Consider the following 14,028-nt stretch of genomic DNA (forward strand, 5'->3'; position numbering starts at 1 on the left):
GCTAATTTCAGAGTCCCACTGAAAGGAAATTACTCCAAGACTTCGCCGGACAATGGCGACTCTGACCACGGATATGAAAACATACGAACCGACTGTTTCTGGCTAAATTCACGCAAACTGATTGAATGGGACGGAGGCATTCAAAGAAGAGCTTATTTCGTATTTTATTTACAGTTTGTACTTAAATATAAAATGCAAATGGCAGAATTATGATTTTAAGTTCTTTAAAACAATAATTCTAAAACGAATATTTTCAGGTTAGCGCAACCGAACCTCTGAGCGATGGCCAAAGGCCCTGAAATGTGGTTAGTTAATGTATGTTAGGTTGACATCGTTACGTAACACAGAACTGTAACCACTCGGTGGGGCTTACTGTAAGCTGATCTGTGCAGAAATCCACTACCAGATCCGCCCCTTTTCCCAATCATCGGACTGCCAAGTCGTATCAATGAACGACCGCAGCACGCGCCAAAAACGGGTACCTCATGGGTATCATTATTGCTATTACACCTCTTCCCCGAGAGCCTGACGGGCTGATCATAAGGTTTCTGGTTTTATATGGCAGCGGATTCTCATTTAGTGACACCTTCGACTGCGGCGACACTAAATCAAAATTTATTATTGGCATAATTCGCTAAATACGCAGATCCAGGGGGTAATCGTCGGTTACCCAACCCACGCGAATTTCTGGGAATAAGTAAATAGTGAACACGAAAATCTGACTCCGCACATGTACGGATAGGTTTCTGGTTTGGCGAAAAAAAGAACCACTTCCTGCCCAACAACAAAATGCTGAGGCAATATTTTTCAAAATCAGTGTTTTTGTTTCACTGTCGGTTGCAGTTCTCCAAGCCACCGTTACCGTCGCTGATAAGAGGAGTGTAAGAATTGGCTCGACGAGGTGTGAGCGTGAAATCGCGATGCCCAGCTGATAGTGAATCGAACGCAGATGGGCGGGCGAGCTGCGACGCAGTATGCAATGAGGAACTCATGCCAGTCCAACCCGATCCGATCCCATCCGATCCGATAAAGATTCCAACGCAATGCCCCTCCCGAGGGAAACACTTGGCAGTGACATTCCGCGATTAGCTTGGGGGGAATTCTGTTTGCGTTGCGACAATAGATTGCTGTTGACACTACGCCGACGCCAAAGCCGAGATATATAATGGGTTTGCGGACCCTAGGTTATTTTCTCAATGGGGAGTCGATAGGCAAAGTGTTGGATATGCAACGGCTGTCAGGTGGGCACATCGAGGAAGCTAATGATTCGGACAGGAAGTGCGATTCATCAGACAGGTGACGAACGGCTTCGAACTGCCACCGATCAGTGGGGGTGAATAACCAGACCTGACGTTTCCAGATCGATTCGATGAGGGAGCAATCATAACTTGCCGCCAATCCCCTCAAGGTTGCGGACCTAACCCAACGCTAAGTTCTCCGTGGATTGAGCAATTTAACCGAGACCGACTTGAATTGATTTTAATTCCTTGCACGTGCTATGCACCCAAGCGAATGAGGTCCGTAAACCACTTTTGCAGAATTCTCGCACTGATTAACCAATAATAACCAAACTACCAGTAATTACTCATGATTTGATACCAGGGACGTCATTGCATGGATTCCATTGAGCCAGTGTGTTTTCGTTGAATAAGAAACTCTTAAAGATATTATGTCGTTTTACTGTTTTCTTGTATAAAAATACAATTTATAAATTAACTTGAATCAGATACCTGATACCTATCAGATACCTGATCAGATACATGATACCAGATACTTATCGAGTCAGAGCAAGAAAGAAATTTCAATATTTTTTCTTATCGATGGACACTTTTGAAAAGTGCGGGCGGCTTACTGGGCGTGGCAGTCCTCTGAATTAAAGATGCACTGCATTTGCGTCAATAGTAGATGCATGCTTAACCGTAACCATGTAGCTTTAAATTTTTTCGGTATATAGACGTCTATACGGACACGAAGTAGTATGTGGTCCTGAACACGAATATATACACTTTATATGTCGAATCTTCGCTTCCTTCTACCTATAACGATTCTTTTACTTTACGAGTAATGGACATAAGAAGCATTAAAATGTTGTAATCGGTCCTCCTTCTGACTTGTTAACCATAAATAATTGTTTAAGCCATATTTATATAAGAGTTATTAGATTCTAAAATCACAAAGTTAAGTGTTTGTTTGCGTTCCAATCACATTATAATAATGACTAAATTACCACACAAATACTAAAAAATTCTTTTTTATGAACGCCGAATTAGATATGTTCGAAGCTCGGTGTTAATTTGAAAAGCTAACGAGCCGCATCGCCACCCGCTTTTGGCCCACTCCAGCCCTGTCTGTTGGTCGTTTCCATTAGCAATCCCATAAAGATCAGCACCGAACAGAATCTCAAAGCAAGCCGGTTCCCCTCGCTAATCGCCGATCGAGCAGAAGCTTTAAGCTTTGGGCATACGTCACACCAGAGGAGCGTCAAAGCCACCTGAAGAATGCACATCCGACTGGGCGACGTCACAGAACAGGTGCGGAATCACCTGCAACCACCATGCCCCCAAGCGCCCGCCCCCTTCCTCTCATGCGGCGCGATCGAAGCCGCGGATCGGTGAGTCACTGGGCGAGAAATGCCTAAAAGTGAAAATTCCCCGCTCCAACTGAGCCCAGCTCAGCGCCAATCGATGGGGCGACTCATACTCGTTGGAGCAATTAACCAGCGGCAGGCCAAAATTACCACACTTGAGTGGTGCCCATCGTGGGTCCAGTGGGCTTCTCGGCCTTTCTTGTGTCGGTTCCACTTGCTGCCCACTAGGAAATTATGCACACGCATCAAAAAGAGCTCGGTCTGCGGCGAAAGGCGAGAACTGATTCCGAAGAAACCAGTTTGCAGCTTACCATCTCTCTTCTGGCGCAGTCTTATCTTTTCGCCAAGATTTTCTCCTGGCTCGTGAGCAATAAGTGAAACCAGTTCCTCGATCTGGGTAAACAATCGAGTGCGGAGTGGGTGTTGCACCCGAGATCTGTTTATTTTTGCGCCGATTATACTCGTAGATGAAATATGAGAGTGCAGACTGGCGTTTACCTTATGAAATATGAGTGCTTAAGGAGTTTCCATTTCTGGTGGCATTGCACCGCGAGAATTTTCGCAACCCACCTAGAACTTGATTGCCCTTTGTGTGCCAATTAGTCAAATGTTTCCCGTGCTGTCGGCGCAATGGAAGATTGACTCGCTTGCAATTAAAAAAAGCAAACAACCATCAAATGTTTATGGCATGTCGGCGGATGGGAAGCTCCGCCGTTGCCAGGCAACACCAACAACAAAAACACCAATAACAGCAATAACAGCAGCTGTTCGGAAAGACTCACGCACCAGCCAACGGACCGCAAATGGCTGCGAGAGAGAGCCCCCAGAAATCACGGTCAGGTTGGGCGACTCACCAGCCGCGCTCGGTTAGTTAAGCGCTGTTTGCCAGCCGGTCGAGTCGAGTCGATAGTCGATCTGCTGTTCGGGCGATACGAGAATCCCAGTCATGTCCAAGTACTCAAAGCTGGCCCGCGGGTTCTGCGACCTGCTGATCTGGGTGGCCCTCAGCGTGGCCAGTGTGCTGCTCCACAAGATGGGGCGTCCCTTCCGGCGCGGCTTCTTCTGTGGCGACGAGACCCTCAGCTATCCGGCCCGCGACGGCACCATCAGCTCCAAGGTGATCATCGCCATCGTCCTCGGAGTGCCCACCGCCGTGATCGCAGTGGTGGAGTTGTTTAGGCAGCTGCCCGGTGGGCCGCTTAGAGAGGCGGGCGGCAAGCGGGATAGCTGCCGGATCGCCCACCGCTTGGGGGTCCTTTACCGCCAGGTCATCTTCTACCTGTACGGATTGGCCATGGTCACGTTCACCACGATGCTGACGAAGCTGTGCCTCGGACGCCTGCGACCACACTTCTTCACCGTGTGCCAGCCCATGCTGCCGGACGGGAGCAACTGCCAGGACGCCCAGAACCTGGGACGCTACATAGACAGTTTTACGTGCAGCAACGCCAACATGACCGACTACCAGTTCAAACAGCTCTACCAGTCCTTCCCCAGTGGCCACGCCAGCATGGCCATGTATGCTATGCTCTACCTGGCCATCTACCTGCAGGCGGCGCTCAGTACGCGCGTCTCCAAGCTGCTGAAGCATCTGCTTCAGTTCCTCTTCGTGATGTTCGGTTGGTACATCTCGCTGACACGGATCATAGACTATTACCACCACTGGAGCGACGTCCTGGCGGGGGCGGCATTGGGCGTGGTGTTCGCCTGGCTGACGAGTGCCTATGTGGCCGACTTGTTTGCCGGCAAGCGCTGGCCGAAGGCTGGCTACTCGGCCAATACGCTGCGCAAGCCGCAAGTCTCGCCGAAGAGCTCCACCAAGTCGCAGGCGGGAGGATCCACGTCGGGAGCGGGTCAGCCGCCCGCCCTGCCGGCCTATACCTTTGGAACGCTGCCCTACCTGGCGGCACATCCCGCCCAGGCGCAGGCGCAGTACGCCCAGCCCTATCACAACTACGGCTACGTGCCGTGAGTGGCGGATTCCATTAGCGAAACCTATCTTAGAAATGCCCACAAACGTAAACACACTCACAAACTAAGACTTGCACGGAATTCCTGTTTTGTTGTCTGTATTCTAGCGAAATAAATATATTCAAGTACGATACGAACATCCAGCAGATCATTTAAGTCGGTGGAATGGCGCATCGAAAATTGGCTAATGGACTGTAGGAATAGAAAGTGTTTATCGATTGACGGATGATGGCTAACCTCGCATACTTTCGAAAGTTGTGGCAACAGAACCCTGGAGTATTTCTGTCTTCATATTGATTGAGATTGAGGAGAACCGGAGTTTGGGCTTACCTGCAAAAGGAAAAAGAACAGAGGGGCTTTGATTAATATTCACATTCCGAAGATATTACAACAGATATATTCTGGGGGACTAGAACAATTCAATGGCAAATAGGTTGCTTAATTTACCGCTACTCTTGCTTTTGTCTAGAAAGTCATACTAAGTCATGATCGCGGCGCTCCAAGAAGTTAACATTTGCTCATTATGAAAATACCACTTAAAAAATGTAGATTTATTTAATTTAAATACGTACATACAGCATTTTAAGCTATGAAGACATTAATTGAGAAACTTAGTCGTTTATAATTTGTTCTAAGTCTTAAGCTTCGTCTGCAAGTTAGTTTAAGGGAAAACCTAATTAATAATGTCTAAGCTTGCATTAGATCCTTGTTAATTTGGTTCGGTTTTGAGTTATAGTAAAACATCAACAAAGGACCTAAATTTCACCCACCAATTTTAGGGGATTCTTGAAAACACGCAAAGATTTGGAATAGGGCTAACCTCTCTTCTGATTGTGGAATAAATTACCAAAGTCTTTGCCTACTTGACCATTCGATAACCGAATGAGACCCACCGCCCGATCGGAGGAAAGAGCAAAACAAAGGTTTGTGAAACAAGTTTACATGTTTAGTAATCTCCAACACCGCTGGACTGATAGAAATGCAAATGAGCTCGGACCAGGTCGAAAGAATCCGACGGCATCGACCCGCTCAATCTTCAGTGTGAAAATGTGCGGCAATCCGAACACGCGTCTCCTCTCCCGGCTGGTCATTGACTTCCTGATTCTCCTAGGAATCTATGGAGCGGCCCTAGTGGTGCTGCCCCAGCAGTTGTCCACAACCCAGCGGGGATTCCACTGCAGTGATAGCAGCCTGAAGTATCCCTATCGCCAGCCCTGGCTGACCAAGGTCCACCTTACGATCGCAGTGGTTGCTCTGCCCGCTGCATTTGTGCTCGTGGTGGAGATGCTCAGGGCAGCCGTGGTGCCCAGCTCCACGGAGCTGACGCAGCGCTTCGTCTTCGTCGGGGTACGCATCCCCAGATTCATCAGCGAGTGCTACAAGGCCATTGGCGTTTACCTTTTTGGCCTGGGACTGACATTGGTGGCGATTCGGCTGACTAAGCACTCGACGGGCCGACTGAGGCCCTACTTCTTCGATATCTGCCAGCCCACATGGGGCGTAGAGGGCGGCGAGAGCTGCTCCGACCTGACCGCGGAGAACTCCACCCTCTACCTCGAAGACTTCAGTTGCACGGAGTTCGCCGCCTCGCAGGATCTGCTCGCCCTGGTGCGCCACTCCTTCCCCAGCGGGTTCGTGTCCACCACTTGCTACGCCATGGGCTTTCTGATTTTCTATGCCCAGGCCAGACTGTTTGCTCCCTGGCTGCGATTAGTCCGAGCCTCCCTGCAACTGGCATGTGGCTCGCTGGCCTTGGTGGCTTGCTGGGAGCGCATCTCCACCTACCAGAACCACTTAACGGATGTGGCAGCGGGCGCTGCTCTTGGTGGGTGGATGGCCTTCTTTGCAACGGTGTTTGTGGCCCACCTCTTTGTGGAGGTGCGAGTAAAACGCCGTCCCATGCCAAGAAATGAACAGATCTACGGCTACGCGGGGTACTACACCAGAGCCACCTACGGCTACTGACGTTCCATGTGTTGGCTTTTCTGGACTTACATAGCTATGGTAATAAAAGTGTTTTCATATATGAATGCAACTCGTTTCTGTTCAGTTGATAGGGTAACGTTTTAGGTTAGTTTATTTGAATAGAACTTAAATAGGCTTGTTTCGATGCCAATTGTTTTATGTGGAAGTCGGGAAAACCGATGCTTAGCAAGTAACTACAAATTACATGCTAACAATAGTAATTAACTTAAGCATCGCAGGAGTGTATGTAAACATGTCTAAACTTTAACATGTCATATTCTAAATATTATTAACATATTCACGTTGTTGAAATTTTACTTTTAACATTACATATTATATTTTATTTATAATTTGAGCTTTGGTAAGGAGTTTTAAGGCAATTTTGGGAAAACCATATATTAAACAAAGACTCTATTTAGGGATCCTAATATACCTTTCACCAAATCATCTATTAATAACTAAGAGTCGACATTTTTTACGTCAACTACAATGTAGATTATTAGCTTAAGAGACTAGTGCGCATAAACGTAATTTTGACATACTAATTAACGTAATGTGGGGTTCGCTAATATTTCAACCAATCGAATGAAACGTATTTGCCTATTTGGCTCATTTAAACAATAATGTTACAATTCTAAATCGAGATGGACTTATATGCTAAACATATTATCCGAACCTTTTAAGATTACTTCGGAAAACAGCTTTTAAGCCGTGCTCCGAACCCTTCGCCACTTACGATCCACTCGGCGAGTTGTTGTCGATCGTCACTTTCACTACGTAACGTAACGAACGTTACGTTCGCCGGTACAAGAGACGCTCTACGGATTTGTTTACAAAGTCTGGTTTCATTCAGTCGCAATCGAGAAGCGGCGCCTAGATGTTTGCGGATCGGGTTCGAACGGGTTCCAAAAGTCGGTTGTCAGCGTCGTAAAACAATTAGATTGCCGTAAAGGTGAACAATTATTTAATTATACGGCGCAAAGCGTCACAGTGGCAATAAAAACAGAAACGTGATGACATATAATCAAGCTGGCATCTTAAAGGATCTACTAAATGTTGGTTAGTTAACCTTTAGAATCTTGCTTAAGCTGGAACATCAAAGGGTACCTTACAGCACTAGCATCCCGTACTAAAATAAGTATCTCCGATTAAGCGCCATGGAGCCCTTGTCCGGGTGCGTATGCTCCAAAAAGCATACGGTTTAAATGAATATGCTCAGTATGGGCAGTGGTAATTGTGGGAGGGGCAGTGATGCATACTCAGCGAGGCAGGCCGCCTTAATTCAATCAAATGTCGCTTATTCATTCAATTAAAGGTCGCGCCATTTGACGTTCCACTATGAATGCGTCTGTGAATACAAATATCAAAGCGAGTGAGTGCTCCCGAAGCCAAGACGGCGAGGCGACTCTGGGGATGATTTGGTCCCCGCTTTGACTGTTTTCCATTTTTCAATGTAATTGACAGTTAAACTTTGTGCACATGTTCGGCAGACACTCCTCCTTCCCCTTTTTAACTGCCTTCAGGGATGTCATACAGATCACAGTCTCGGAAGCAGAAGAGAGGCCACAATGGAGGCCATTCTTGGGCGGGAGATTAGCGAGTGCTCGAGTATGGCGCTCCATCCAAGCGGAGCTGACAGTCTACGTTCCCGATAATGCAAATCTCGTAAAGAGACGCGCCTATTCGACGGCTGGCTGCCCTAGCACAATAGTCTGCCATTTAATGAGTAACCTGTGAGTCACTCCAAAGAACTGCCTGTTGACCCGGCCTTATCGATGCTCTGCAAGCTTACCAAGGCGTAGAAGGCGTAGAAAACCCTTCTCCAGATATCGACAAGATACCGACAGAGATACTGAGTAATCGCGAAAGACGCTGAATTGCAATGATCTGGCACTAAAGAAGCTTTCGCGACTATCATGCACACTCTAATTTATCTTATCAAACTGATCTTGAGCTTGTTTGAGCAATACACTGGACAGAATCGGGGTCAAGGAAGATGTCATTTACACATATAAAAAGTGATTATATTAATTTTCGTGTGCGCAGTCATCCGCTTTTATTATTAATATTTTGATTTTGGACTGCTATATAGATTTGTCTTTTAGTTAAATAATTTTAATCGATCCAATGTTCAATTTCAGTGTTTCTGGCTCTTGTCTAATCTGGAAAAATGAAGAACCGCAACAATAATTAGATCCCCGTAGACGGCTAACTACCATAAAATAGGCCATAAACAAGCTGCTCTGACGCAGAGAATTGAAAAATAAGAGAGCACTGGGGAGCCAAAAACAATGCCGAATGTCGGGAGAGTGCCGCCTATCAAATGAGCGTTAAATTAAAAGAACGTTACCCAAACGACGCCAACTCAGTCAGCCACTGACAACGAACCCGACGAAACGATCGACGCGGCGGGAAAACAAGCAAACGAATCGAAAAGCTAATTACCAGCAGGCAGAAAGGCCATTTGGAATATTAACTAATTAAGCCAGTGAAATGCGCGACGCGCCCGAAGATCAGTCCGTAACGGTCTCCATGCCGGCATCGGCATCCGTCTCTGCCGCCGGTTCCACCGGACCGTCATCGGAACGCCGGATGACGCAGCGCCTGCTCGTGGAGCTCCTGGTGGTGGTGGTGCTCATCATTCCCATCTGCGTGTACGAGTTCGCGGTGGATCCCGTGCGACGCGGCTTCTTCTGCGACGACGAGAGCATAAGCTATCCATTCCAGGACAACACCATAACGCCTGTAATGCTCGGCCTGATTGTGGGCCTGCTTCCGGCCCTGGTCATGGTGGTGGTGGAGTACGTAAGCCACCTGCGCGCCGGTGACATCTCGGCCACGGTGGACCTGCTTGGCTGGAGGGTGTCCACATGGTACGTGGAGCTGGGCCGCCAGTCCACCTACTTCTGCTTTGGCCTGCTGCTCACCTTTGACGCCACCGAGGTGGGCAAGTACACCATCGGACGCCTGAGACCGCACTTCCTGGCCGTTTGCCAGCCGCAGATGGCGGATGGGAGCATGTGCTCCGATCCGGTCAACCTGCACCGCTACGTGGAGAACTACGAGTGCGCCGGCGAGGGCTTCACCGTGGAGGACGTGCGCCAGGCCCGCCTCAGCTTCCCCAGCGGTCACTCTAGTTTGGCCTTCTATGCCATGATCTACGTGGCACTCTACCTCCAGCGGAAGATCACCTGGCGGGGATCAAAGCTGAGCCGGCACTTTGTGCAGTTCATTGTGGTGATGGTAGCCTGGTACACGGCCCTCAGCCGCGTGATGGACCATTGGCACCACTGGTCCGACGTCCTTTCCGGATCGCTACTTGGCGTGGCTGGCGCTCTAATCACCGCCCACTATATAGCAAGGATGTTCGACGACCGGGCAAGCAATATTCTAAGCGTAGGCCTGAGGAGGGAAAACACAGCAGCCACTCTTCAGGAAGAGGTCTGCCCCACCACCCCGCCGCCGTACTCCGTGAACAACAGCTTCAACGAGGATCAGTACTGCTCCAAGGTTTAGTGAGAAGGATAAGATGCTTTCGTAGCGATGTAAATTCGAAACATTCCAAAGGTAGCAATAAAGCCTAGATAAACTATCAGCACGAATTGAATCTGTAGAACTTGTAGCATTAAGTTAGAGATCACCCATCTGTATGTATGGCTCATGTGAGTCTGTTCCTGCAATCTCATCTAAGTATAAGTCATAGTATTATTAATTTTATGTATTTTAATTGGTACCACTAAAATAAATACGCATTACGAATGTATCGCACTGCGTTGTTTAAGCACTTTCCATTGTTTGTTTGTTTGTTTTAATTTTTCATTTCAATATCACATTTTGATAATCACCTACAGTCGTGGCCACGCAAATAGTAAGTTATATTTAGATATTAGCTTACAAGACCGTTTTAGCGATTGAACTTTCATTTTGGAACTTTTCAACTTTACATGAAAATATTTTATGATACATATTGTATTTGTTCAGAGGCCAGAAAAAGTTTTCAACATTCTTAGTGACTAATTTATATACCCTGTTTATTTTTAAACTAGAATTTAATTTTCGATTGGAAGCTTTTGTTTGTTACATAAATACATATACATATACTTCCTTCCCTTATGACGTACATATTTCCCAACGATAATTATTGCTTACGTAATTTAGGAAATATTTATTAATATTTATAAACAATTTGCCGAGCATTTCTTCAAATCCAAATTCTTTTGCAGCTTATTGGGTAAAGTGTTCTATTTTTACAAACTCGTCTGTACGTTTTCACTTTGGGTGTTTGTTTTTCGGCTCGATTTTCGCGCAGTGTGTCATACCTGGCTGCCTTGGCTACTGGTAACGCTTGGAATGTGTGCTGTCCCATTACTCATCAACGTTTTTGATGATACGATTTTGTGCTGCGTCAGAGTTGCGCAGCACTGTAACTTGGGAGGTTCAAGAGGTCAGCTTCTCCCGAAATCCTCTACAACGATCGTGAGAAGGCGCCGCGTCTCCTACTTTTTTATTCAATTGGAGAAGCCAGACCAAGAATCCGGCGATGCTAATCTGATTTTAATGAACCCCTGACCCAGCAATTAATAAAATGGGAGGAGAACCGCAGAGAGGGCTTGAGCGGAGCTTTCGCAGAGCTTTTGGGGCTTTCTCTAACGGCGGCCTACGTAAGCCTGAGATTTGGGATCCGCAGTAAACAGCAACTCGCGTGTTTTGCGCAAATTACTTCAGGGCCAGACTGGGACAAGGTAGTGGTTATAGCGCCAGCACGTGCGTGGCAACAGGCTGATAAGTCCCCAGAACAGCAAGATCGGCCGATGGCGCGCACTTTGTTTTTCGACCCGGCGTTCCCGCCCATACAACGGGAATTATTTGCGACGTCAGCTCAAGCCTCTTTCTGATTGGAGCCTAATAATAACACAATCAGCGGCAAGTATACGAATGGTTAAATAATAATCCGAGGTGACTGCGCCCGAGCCCAGATTGCTGGGGGCTGTTGCCCGGCTTGAACTCAATTTACTAGTCAGTGACTACTGAGCCGTTGAATCGATCGCACGGATCGCGGGTCGAGCATTAAAAATGAGCTTCAATTTAAGTCGGCGCCCCCCCATTCGCCTTCTGGTGGACGTGGTCCTGCTGGGCCTACTTATTGTCCTGGTGGAGAACTTCCGTCGCTTGTGGGGGCCTCCGACGAAGCGTGGATTCTTCTGTGATGACGAGTCCTTGATGTATCCCTACCACGAAAACACAGTGAGCCCGACGCTGCTCCACTGGCTGGGACTGTACCTCCCACTGATCAGTCTGGTCGTCCTTGAAAGCTTTCTCAGCCACCGGAAGGACAGGGGCCCCTGGGCAACACTATGGCCGGTGTACAACACTGTGCGCTGGTTCCTTTACGGCTACGTATCCAACGACCTGCTCAAGGGAATCGGAAAGCAGGCAATTGGGCGACTGAGGCCCCACTTCTTCGCCGTGTGCAGTCCACATTTCCCAGACGGCACCAGCTGCTCAGATGAATTGCATCGAGGTGCTCTGAAATACCACACAGACTACGAGTGTCGGTCTGATCTTTCGCAAGCCACCGAGGAAATGATTCGGGACGTAAACGTGTCCTTTCCCAGCGGCCACTCCGCCATGGCCTTCTACGGCTTGGTGTTTGTGGCGCTGCACCTGCGCCGCCGCCGCTGGCCTCTGCCTGGATCCTTGCTCAGACCTGTGCTGCAGCTGGCTTGCGTGGCTCTGGCCTGGTTCGTGGCCATCAGCCGGGTCATGGACTACAAACACCATTGGTCGGATGTTGCGGCCGGATCGCTGTTGGGTGCCGGCAGCGCCTTTGCGGTTACTCGGGCTGCCGCGTCCGAGGAGCTACAATGGAGGTGCCAGGATTCACTGGCGAGAGCAAAGCAGGAGGCTGCAGTGGTCGACGCGGCCGCCGTCAAAGGGGGCCAGCAGATGCCGCATGATTTGTCTCTGGTTACGTGCCAGATCTCTAATTAGTCGTAGTTTAAGGTCGACAATAAAGCTAGTGACAAGATAACCGCACCAGTTGTTCTTGTGGTTGGAGGGGTAGAAACGGAAAGGAAATATTATTAAAGCCGGATCAATTAATGCGCATATCGTGCCGATTCGGTGAGAACTAGAAACATCAAGATTAATCAAGCGGTTGATTGAACTAAAAACAGTGATTAGCTAAGCAACTGCACCACCAACAAATATGTTTTTACATCAGCACAGCTTGTGGTTTCCCCAATTTCAGTTCCATCTACTATTTTCTACACTACCGCACGGAAAATTGTATTTACTCGCTAAAATCGTAAGTACGTAAGAATTTTGTGGCTACCTTAAAAATGCTAAGCTATGCCAATATTTGGACGCAGTGACTGGCACAAAAAATGGGCAGGTTTGTCTTTATGATCTTCCCGGGGATTTTTTATCGGCTTCTCTGGCAGGGTACGCAAATAGATTTCTAAGAAATACGCGCTTTGAAGGTCCCACAGTGTTTTTAACAACATGTCTCCGATGTGACGTATTTAAAACGCACAGCAAGAAATTTAAAAGTTTAGACATCATTGTTGTTGCGCTGACAACGTGCCACAAATTAGCTGCTCCTTCAGATTCATTACCAGCGAGCTTTCGATCGACTTAGCCGCAGTCAACAAGTCCAACGACCGCCACCCCATCCCAGTCCCAATCTCAATCACGGTCGGGCTGAAGGGAGGCATAAATAAATTTTTAGCAGCAGCGCGTAAATTGGGAAAAGCACCCTGAGCCATCTCCGGCGAGTCTTTGCCACTGATGATGATGCGCAACACCTGGAGCCAGCCAAATCCGAGGTCGGATTTGCGACCTGGCCCACTCCGCCTCTCCACACCCTCATCAGGTGGGCCAAGGGCGCCTGGGCCGCAGCTTAATTGGCTCATTTATTTTAATGGCAAAGAAAATGCTGGGAAATTGTGGTTATTTTTTCCTCGCCTCTCTGACTAATTCCCTGCTCCTCGTGCCCCTCCTCGCCCTGGCTTTTATTATGATTAATTATGGCTCGCATACACAGGAAAACTGACCCAAAGCTCCACTTTCTTGCCAAGTTTTGCAACTGTGTCAAGTTGTTGTTGGCTCCAGATTCGAATGATAAATTTCTATGCAATTTATTTTAATCTGCAGCGACAGTTCCTGCCACACTAGCGCCTTACCCGCTTTCCATCTACCCTTCACCGTTGCCAGCTAGTTTTCATGCGTTAATTAAACGGAAAATATTTGCATACCAACACCGAGCGTGCGGAAGTGGAAGTTCAGCTGCAATCCGAAACAATGACCCACATCCAGCATTAGCGAAAGTTTTGTTTTGTTTGGCTTACTTCACTGTGGTGCAGGGAAGGGTCCGCCGACGAAACTTGGAACTCGTGTTCCTTGGGAGTTCATTAAGCAGCGGTAACCGGAGGAAGTTTTCCCTGCGACAGGCTAATTGCAAATGGTCAGGACATCTGGAGAAACCACTCCCCACTCCCCACTGA

General features: G+C 47.9%; 4 protein-coding genes across 6 annotated transcripts in view; all 4 read left to right on the top strand.

Annotated features, from left to right (window-relative positions):
• Nucleotides 1–10,307, top strand: part of LOC6739115 (putative phosphatidate phosphatase) — a 57,577-nt gene extending 47,270 nt beyond the window's left edge. The window contains exons 1-2 of one of the 3 annotated variants that reach the window (XM_039293153.2): nucleotides 7,360–7,475; nucleotides 8,665–10,307. In XM_039293153.2, the coding sequence (XP_039149087.1) occupies nucleotides 9,017–10,039 (1,023 nt within the window). In that variant the 5' untranslated portion in view covers nucleotides 7,360–7,475; nucleotides 8,665–9,016 and the 3' untranslated portion in view covers nucleotides 10,040–10,307. Of the gene's footprint in view, nucleotides 1–7,359; nucleotides 7,583–8,664 lie in introns of those variants that run through there. The other 2 variants (XM_016171940.3, XM_016171941.3) reach the window with 2 other exon arrangements.
• LOC6739113 (putative phosphatidate phosphatase) lies at nucleotides 3,429–4,691 on the top strand. The gene has a single exon (XM_002085870.4). The coding sequence runs from the start codon at nucleotides 3,534–3,536 to the stop codon at nucleotides 4,557–4,559; it is 1,026 nt and encodes a 341-aa protein (XP_002085906.1). The 5' UTR covers nucleotides 3,429–3,533; the 3' UTR covers nucleotides 4,560–4,691.
• LOC6739114 (putative phosphatidate phosphatase) lies at nucleotides 5,526–6,585 on the top strand. Its single transcript, XM_002085871.4, has one exon. The coding sequence runs from the start codon at nucleotides 5,606–5,608 to the stop codon at nucleotides 6,521–6,523; it is 918 nt and encodes a 305-aa protein (XP_002085907.3). The 5' UTR covers nucleotides 5,526–5,605; the 3' UTR covers nucleotides 6,524–6,585.
• A 1,213-nt stretch (nucleotides 10,308–11,520) lies between the features above and the next one.
• LOC6739116 (putative phosphatidate phosphatase) lies at nucleotides 11,521–12,554 on the top strand. The gene has a single exon (XM_002085873.4). It carries the CDS (start codon nucleotides 11,597–11,599, stop codon nucleotides 12,512–12,514), a length of 918 nt encoding a protein of 305 aa, XP_002085909.1. The 5' UTR covers nucleotides 11,521–11,596; the 3' UTR covers nucleotides 12,515–12,554.
• Nucleotides 12,555–14,028: the final 1,474 nt, after the last annotated feature.

This window comes from Drosophila simulans, chromosome 3L, assembly GCF_016746395.2.
Source record: "Drosophila simulans strain w501 chromosome 3L, Prin_Dsim_3.1, whole genome shotgun sequence".
NCBI classification, from domain to species: domain Eukaryota; kingdom Metazoa; phylum Arthropoda; class Insecta; order Diptera; family Drosophilidae; genus Drosophila; species Drosophila simulans.

Excerpts from the sequence above, each read along its gene's own strand:
- LOC6739113 (XM_002085870.4), top strand. The coding sequence starts at position 3,534 with ATGTCCAAGTACTCAAAGCTGGCCCGCGGGTTCTGCGACCTGCTGATC.
- LOC6739114 (XM_002085871.4), top strand. The coding sequence starts at position 5,606 with ATGTGCGGCAATCCGAACACGCGTCTCCTCTCCCGGCTGGTCATTGAC.
- LOC6739116 (XM_002085873.4), top strand. The coding sequence starts at position 11,597 with ATGAGCTTCAATTTAAGTCGGCGCCCCCCCATTCGCCTTCTGGTGGAC.